The sequence below is a fragment of the Gekko japonicus genome, unplaced genomic scaffold, assembly GCF_001447785.1.
Source record: "Gekko japonicus isolate JY-2015 unplaced genomic scaffold, Gekko_japonicus_V1.1 scaffold278, whole genome shotgun sequence".
NCBI classification, from domain to species: domain Eukaryota; kingdom Metazoa; phylum Chordata; class Lepidosauria; order Squamata; family Gekkonidae; genus Gekko; species Gekko japonicus.
In genome coordinates, this window is record NW_015169783.1 from 665957 (window position 1) to 674557 (window position 8601).

At 49.9% G+C, this 8601-nt stretch overlaps 1 protein-coding gene across 1 annotated transcript in view; it reads right to left on the bottom strand.

The window, feature by feature from the left end:
- ALPK2 (alpha kinase 2) overlaps window positions 1-8601 on the bottom strand; it is a 115659-nt gene that overhangs the window by 27652 nt on the left and 79406 nt on the right. Inside the window, exons 9-10 of the mRNA XM_015416890.1 lie at window positions 3158-3432; window positions 2940-3028 (exon numbers count right to left, since the gene is read on the bottom strand). Coding sequence (XP_015272376.1) covers window positions 2940-3028; window positions 3158-3432 — 364 coding nt within the window. The remainder of the gene's footprint in view (window positions 1-2939; window positions 3029-3157; window positions 3433-8601) is intronic.

Below are 8601 nucleotides of genomic sequence, written 5' to 3' on the forward strand. Positions count from 1 at the left end.
TCTTCCGCCAGGCTTTTGAGTAGGAGCCGCCGCCCTACTATACCACCACCGTCAAGACATCTGAATGGATGCATTGACGGGGCCCCAGGAAGAACTTGGAATTACATCAGATATGCCATTGCCACTGGATATGTACGCTGAGATTACCAGCTTGAGTCGTGGGGATACCATCTTGGATCTAGGACACTAGTAACTGGATAGAGCACTTTAGTCTTAGTTTTGATGTTTTATTATATTTTTATATGTTTTTACTTATGGCTAGACTTATGATCTGGCCTCTGTTAGCCACCCTGAGCCCACTGGGGAGGGCGGGATATAAGTGTGGAAAATTAAATAAATAAATAAACTGAGAAAACATGAAAATCCCCAGTTATAGGGTTAGGGTTTTGACAACCCACATCTCATGCATACGTCACCATCCAGCCCCTAGGTCACTATGGCAACCCTGACAGATATACGGTGCCTTATCTATTCTAGCATGGCAGAAGAGTCTCCAAGGTCAGCTGTCATGGGAACTGGCGTTGGGGCACAGCTTAAGGAAATGGATTCCAGAGTGCACATTTTGATGGAGGAAAGCTGAAGGGTACCATTTCCCCCAAAACAACTCTTTTAAGCATGTCTGATGTACCATTTGTTGATTTAAAAGGGTATCATAACGATGCCTCTGGCTAGCTCCATGGTGTCTCACTGCTTCCCTTCAGAAGCCCGTTTCCGAGAAAACACGTGAAAATCCCCAGTTATAGGTAAGAATTGACACCCCACATCTCATGTATACGTCACCAGTCACTATGGCAACCCTGACAGATATACGGCCCCTTATCTATTTCTAGCATGGCAGAAGAGTCTCCAAGGTCAGCTGTCATGGGAACTGGCGTTGGGGCACAGCTTAAGGAAATGGATTCCAGAGTGCACATTTTGATGGAGGAAAGCTGAAGGGTACCATTTTCCCCAAAACAACTCTTTTAAGCATGTCTGATGTACCATTTGTTGATTTAAAAGGGTATCATAACGATGCCTCTGGCTAGCTCCATGGTGTCTCACTGCTTCCCTTCAGAAGCCCGTTTCCATGAAGGGACTGCGAACTCACAACTGAATGCCTACCACTCCCTACACTGGCGGCTCCAATGGCGGCACTGTCAACCAATGAGGACGCCACCTGACTGCTGCTTAAGGAAATGGTTATGGCTACTACAAGCATTCACTCTCAACACCCCGTGCACTCCCCTCAGGGATTCCCTCCCCCCTATAGCATGGCAAGCCGTGAGGTGAAATACAAAGAAACGAAAATTTGCTTGACGCTACAACTGCTCTGGCTCAGGAAAACGGCCCAGGGAGGATGACTCCTGTCCCCGCCCCCATGCTGTATTCCCTACCCAACTTGGGCCCTGCAGCACTTGGGGAAATAAGTTCCCCACAGCTTGCCCACAGCCACCCCTGGGGTTACCAACCTCAGGTGGGGCCTAGAAATCTCCCAGAAGTACAACTGATCTCTCGGCTACAGAGATCAGTTCCCCTGGAGGAAATGACCGCTATGGAGGGTGGACTGTACCCCACCAAGACCCCACTCCTCCCCAATCCTGGCCCTCCCCAGGCTCTGCTCCTAAATTTCTAGGAATTTCCCAACCCGAAGCTGGCAGTCCTAGGCACCCCATAAAAGATAAGGCTTGGTGTCAGCATCAATGAAGTACACTCTTGCAGGAAGGTTTTACTTTATTTGAAGCTATAGGTGCATGTACAGGATCACTGTTAGGAATGAGGGGGGAGCAACGAGCATGGCAGGTTATAGTACATCCAAACAACTGAGGCCCAATTGCGGGAGTTCCCGCGCACGCCATCGGGCCTGGGAGCAAATGCTTCTAGGCGGCATAACATATCTCCGTCCTTCCCACAGTTCTTCGTGAGATCACCCAAGCAACTATCCAGGAGCAACCACCTGTGGTCTTGAGAGATATAGACGTTCCATCAGCAAAGCAATTAAGCGCATCAACAGGTCTACATATGAAAGTGAAAGCAATCAAGCGCATACATGGAGAACAGAAAAGAAATTTGGCAGCTTGCTGACACTTGGCTGGGGTGGCCCCAGTGTGTGAGTCCGTGGGTGCAGAGTGGCCCATAGGTAGGGTTACCAGCTCTGGGTTGGGAAATACCTGGAGATTTTGGGGGTAGAGCCTGGGGAGGGCAGGTGTTGGGGAGGGGAGGAATGTCCATGGGGCATAATGAAGAAGAGAAGAAGAGGAGATTGGATTTGTACCCTGCCCCTCACTTGGAGTCTCAGAGCCCTAGAGTCTACCTTCCAAAGAGGCCCCTTTCTCCAGGGGAACTGATCCCTGTCGCCTGGAGATCAGTTGTGATCCCAAGAGATATCCAGCCACTACCTGGAGATTGGCAACCCTACCCCTAGGCCATAAGCCCACTCTGACTTTTCCTGGTGGCCACAATGGCCGATCAGCTCCTGAGGATGGGAGAACAATCTACGCCACCTTGGAGCTTCTTGGAGGAATGCCGAGCCCAAAAAGAATGTAAAAGGTAAAGGTAAAGGTTCCCTTGCTCAAAAGCCAGTCGAATCCGACTCTAGGGTTGCGGTGCTCATCTCCGTTTCCAAGCCGAAGAGCCAGCGCTGTCCGAAGACGTTTCCGTGGTCATGTGGCCGGCATGACTAAACACCAAGGCGCACGGAACGCTGCTACCTTCCCACCGAAGTGGTCCCTATTTATCTACTTGCAATTTCTTGCTTTCGAACTGCTAGGTTGGCAGGAGCTGGAACTAGAGACAGGAGCTCACCCTGTCTTGCGGCACCCGGGTCTTGAACCGCTGAACTACTGACCTTCCACAGCCTGCAGTTCAGTGTCTTAACCACAATATAGTTGCATTACGTTTCCAATGTCACCACCGCACCCTCCTCACAATCACCGCACCCCAAAATTAAAACATCCACTCACTCCGGCACCTCCCCGAAGCCTTCTAATTGTTCGGTTTCCGCAGCATATATCTTTGCATATTCTCTTGCCGTGTTCTGAATGTAGCACTCCTGTATAAAAGAGAGCCCAGAGGAATGGTAAGAAATGAAGAAGCATCAACGCAGCGGGCGGTATCAGTGTTCAAAAGGCAGCCCATGCCCCTCGAGCCCTATTTAGCAAGCGATGCAGCACGCATTTACCTGCATCGCCAATTTGTAATTCTTTGTAACGAGTTCGTCGTTGTTCTTGGTCCCATAGGCGATGGCGTTGTGCACTTTCAGGACACAGGGGTGCCCCGGGCTAAACACCGGCACCAAGCCCTGCATGACTTTGCTCCGAAAAGCCTTCCGGTGGACTCCTTCCCCGAAATGCAACTCTTCTGTTGTGATTCTCCCGTGCAGGCTGTTGCTGAAGTAACTATCGCAGATGAAGTCTTCTCTGAACATAAGCTGCAAGAATTCAATGTCTTCCAAGCCTACAAAGATATATATATATATTTAAAAATCTGCTCAGTAAAAGTTTGTGCAAAAATATGCATACCTGTGTCGTCTGTTGAAAAGAGAAAGCAATTTAGAAAAGGGGGAGAAAGCAACAAACTAGGTTGGAAGGGGGATTGTGGTTCAAATGTGGGATTCGCTGCCAGAGGATGTAGTGAGGGCCACAGGAATAAACAGCTTTAAAAGGGGATTGGATAGATTCATGGAGGATGAGTCTATCAGTGGCTACCAGCCATGGTGACTGAGGGGAACCTCCACATTCGTAGGGTTGCCAAGCTCTGAGTTGGGGGTAGAGCTTGGGGGAACCTCAGCAGGATAGAACACCACAGAGTCAACCATCCAAAACAGCCATTTTCTCTAGGGGAACTGATCTTGGTCATCTGGAGATCAACTGTAATAGCGTTAGATCTCCAGGTGCCCCCTGGAGGGTGGCAATCCTATCACAAAACCTCTGAATCCCAGAACCAGGAGGGAACATCAGGAGAAGGCCTTGGCCTCTGTGCCTTGCTGTTGGCCCTCCAGAAGAACTGCTTAGCCACTGTGTGAGACAGGATGCTGGACTAGATGGACGACTGGTCTGATCTGGTAGGGCTCTTCTTATTTTCTTATGGGGAAGAAGGTCAAATTGAAAGTGGAACAGGCAGGCTCCTGTGTGCTCACTCGGACCAGCTGTGGGTGTGGCTAGTGTGATGGGGCAACACTATCTGACACTGAAGGAAGAAGGGGGATATAGTGCCTCTGGTTACATTGGTACTGTTGATTGTACTGTTGATTTAAGGACAACTCCCAGGGGCTCACTAGAAAGGAGAGGCTCCGGTCTTGTGACCATAAATGGAGGAGGAGTTAGAGTTACTGAGACCTAGTTGTGGCCTGTTCTGTGTTCCAATAAACACAGTTCTTAGACAGGGCTCTTTTTGTAGAAAAAGCCCAGCAGGAACTCATTAGCACAATAGGCCACACCCAACAGCAGAAACTCATTAACCTATTAGGCCACACCCCTGACAGCACAGCTCATTGGCCCATTAGGCCACACCCCCATGTTACCATGTTACCAGAAGTGTGGTCATCCAGCCACACCCACCTTTCCCTTCTTATTCTGTTTACCTTGTTTGTTGTCAAAACCCAGGGCTTTTTAAAACTCCTGTGCATGTTAGGCGACACACCCCTAATGTAGCCAATCCTAATGAGTTTCTGCTATTGGGTGTGGCCTATTATGGGCGTGGCCAACTCGGGAGCCAGCCGGAACTCCGTTCCTGTGCATAAAAAAAAACATTCCTGCCCAAAAATAGCCCGGCTTATGACCGCTACTGCCTCCAGTACTGATCCTTTCCCTCCCTAAATACATAACAGTGCCCTTACTGAAGTATGGCGGGGGGAGGCAGCGAATGCTGGGAATGTGGCTGGTGTACTGTGCAAAATACATGAGTACTGCATTAACAACAGTACCCAGTGAATCCGGCGCCAAAACCCAATATCCTTCAGTAACGGTTGCCAGCCTCCAGGTGGTGGCTGGAGATCTCCCGAGATTACAACTGATCTCCAGGCAACAGAGATCAGTTCACCTGCAGAAAACGGCTGCTTTGGAAGGTGGACTCGATGGCATCATATCCCATTGGAGTCCCTGCTCTCCCCAAACCCCGCCCTCCTCGGCCTCCGCCCCCCCAAAATCTCCAGATGTTTCCCAACCCGGAGCTGGTAATCCCATCCTTAGTGAAGGCACAGAGGATGGCATCGGTTTTCGGCAGCATGTTCTGCTATCCATTCAGTTCCTGTATATCATTGCCGTGGACCAGCCTCAGCCTGAGGTGCAGCCGGACTCTGACCTGCTGCCCGAGCCCAGCCTGGGTGAGGACCAGTCAGACTTGCAGCCTGACCAGTCTGATTGGCAACGGGAGCCCAGTGTGAGTGAGGACTCCTCAGAAGTCGAGCCTGGGTCCAGCGTGGCGAAAGATTTCAGAGTGGAGGACACTCAGGAATTCCAGTCAGATAATACTGAGCCAGCTGAAGTCAGGGGGCAATAGGGTTCCCAAGTACTTACCGTGATCCGGCGGGGGACACATGATCCCCGGCTGGGACATTCCTCCCTGTAACACACCATGCCGTCGCCAGGAAGTGACGCTGGGCGACGCTCTGACAATGGGGCTGAAAACTCGATGGTACCATCGAGTTTCCAGCCCCATTGCCAGAGCGTCGCCCGGTGTCACTTCCTGGCGACGGCATAGTGCGGCGCATCTGTTGTCCACGTGGGAATGGTCCTGGGAAGACGTATGTGTCCCCCACTGGATCACGGTAAGTACTTGGTAAGCCTGGGGGGCAAGTACCTCCGGAGGCACTCATGACCCCCCCCCCAGATTCCCCGCTCATAGAAAGAAAAAGGGCTAAGATCAGAAGGCAATTGCAAGAACGCAGACAGAGTAAAAGATTAATGGCCCATCAACAGCTACAGGATGAGTCATTACAGGAGCCCTGCTAACTTGCCAGCTGCAGATAAGACTAATTAGGGGAAAGCGACTTACAGCTGGGTGTGAGCTGTTGCCAACTTGTGGAAGCAACACGTCACCTCTCAGTGAATCCTACGGCCACAACTCCTGACTCTGCTCTACTCCTGTGACGCTTGGACCGGCTTGACTCTGCTTTTGGACTCTCTCTGACTGTAACAGCTGTCCTTGGTCTGTTTGGACTATGCTGTGAACATTCCTTTGACCTGCTCCTGCCTGCGTGACCTGGACGTGGAGCCCGCGAGACCAGCTGGGCTACGACAATAAGTGGAGCTAGGGTTGCCGACCTCCAGGTACTGCCTGGAGTTCTCCCACTATTACAACTGATCTCCAGGTGACAGAACTCAGATCCCCTGGATAAAATGGCCTCTTTGGAAGGTGGACTCCATGGCCTTATATCCCATTGAAGTCCCTCCCCTCTCCAAACCCCGCCCTCCTCAGGCTCCACCCCCAAAATCTCCAGGTATTTCCCAACCTGGAGCTGAACATAAGAACATAAGAGATGCCAATGTTGGATCAGGCCAAAGGCCCATCCAGTCCAAGACTCTGTGTCACACAGTGGCCAGAGATACCAGTGCCATCAGGAGGTCCACCAGTGGGGCCAGGACATTAGAAGCCCTTCCACTGTTGACCCTCCCAAGCACCAAGATGACAGAGCTGTCAACCCTAATTGTAGTCGTGGCCCAGGGGTCTCCATTGCTGCCTTTGTTTTTCATATTAACCCCCCCCCCCCAAATGCAAAACCACTATAATGATTTGAAGAAGCCCCAGTCGCTGGCTTGTTCCAGCACCTCTCATAAGCAGAGGAAGATAATGGTAATTCTGATATTCAGACAATTGTTGTTCAGCTGAGCATACCAAATACTAGCATAACTAAATGACGGGAGAAACGAGGCATGTAATCTGCCTGAAAGCACACTAGGCGGGAGGGGGGAAGTTTGAGGGTGTCTTAATAACCTCAGAGGAGCTCGGCGGCAAATCTGTCGGGATTTTGTCATCAAAAGCAATTGCTGATTAATGACCGTAAAACAAATATTGTACAAAACAGAATACCAGGATTATTCTTTGAAATGCTGGTTTCGAGGCATGAAGCTCTTACTGCTTTAAGGCTCAAAGCTATGGTGGAAACTGTGACCTCTTCTTCAGCGTTACTTTCCCCCCTTTCCCCTGCCTATTTTATGCTGTGACATTACATTAGAACAAACAGAACAAAACTTTACAGTAATAACAGATCTGAGCTGGGTCACCATGAATCCACTAGGAGAAACCGTTCGCAAACATCTATTGTTCTAATCGTTTGAGAACACTAGGAACGAAATACATTTTGTCTTCTTTTGTATCCCTAAAATGCTGTCCAATTATGGTGCTGGAGAAGACTCTTGAGAGTCCCTTGGACTGCAAGGAGATCAAATCAGTTGATCGTAAAGGAAATCGACCCTGACTGTTCCCTGGAAGGCCAGATACTGAAGCTGAAGCTCAAATACTTTGGCCACCCAATGAGAAGGGAGCACTCACTGGAGAAGACCCTGATGCTGAGAAAGATTGAAGGTCAAAGAAGACGGGGACGGCAAAGGATGAGATGGTTAGACAGTGTCATAGATGCAACGAACATGAAATTGAGCAAACTTCAGAGGACGGCGGAAGACAGGAAGGCCTGGCGGGATCTGGTCCATGGAGTCGCGAAGAGTCGGACTCAACTGTGCGACTGAACAACAACAACAAATACCCACTGGAAGACAATGCAGACCAATGGCCGGTCCTGGGGGCTGGTCTCAGGTGAGAACAATAGATTACCTGGACCAATGATGAGTCCCAGGGGTGTGTGGCATCAGGATGGGCAAGGCCTAGATGTGACCAATGAGCTTCCAGAAAGGCAGAGTCTGAATTTAACAATAGAAGCCAGGTGCTGGGTGGCTAGTTGAATGGATTATCTGGCCACTAATGGTCCTGGCCAGGGTAAACAAAAGGTGGGAGACCGTCCCTGATTAGCGTCATGAAGGATCGTTAATAATTTGAATGCTTGATTGGTTTATCCCGGTATCTTGAGGGACAGACCAGTATTCAGACAAAGAATTAAATAGACTTTAGAAATGTAGATACTTTATCTGCTAGAACTCATTGTCATTCCTAAGCATAATCCACTGCTGGGTGGAGGGGGAAGACTGGAGGCTTGCTCTGAGGTTGCCTATCACCTGAAAATGGAGACTCCTTTTTCAGAGCTGTGGCTAGCTCCGGTGTTCAGAACCAAGAGTGCCTTCGGCTGCGGTCACACGGAACAGTAGCCACGCTAGTGAGACGGAAGTCAGGCGCATTTTCTGGGCGCGATCTCACCGGCACATCTGGGAAGTGTAGCACTCCCGTGGCTCAGCCGAGGAATGTTTTGTTTTTGGTTGTTGTTTTTTTTTAAAAAAAACACCAATAAGAAATGGGAAGCTGGAACCAGTGGCAGACTCAAGCCGAAGCTGGTTGGGAAGCAGAGAGACAACCACACCGGGAAGGACAGCCAGCAGTGTGTGGAGGGAGCCAGTGATGGGGAGGAAGGTGGAAAATGGGGTTTCTCTTCCTCCGCAACTTCTTGCGGGTTCATCCTTGTCTTACTGGCTAAGCAAATCCTTATTTATTTATTTATTTATTTATTTATTTATTATA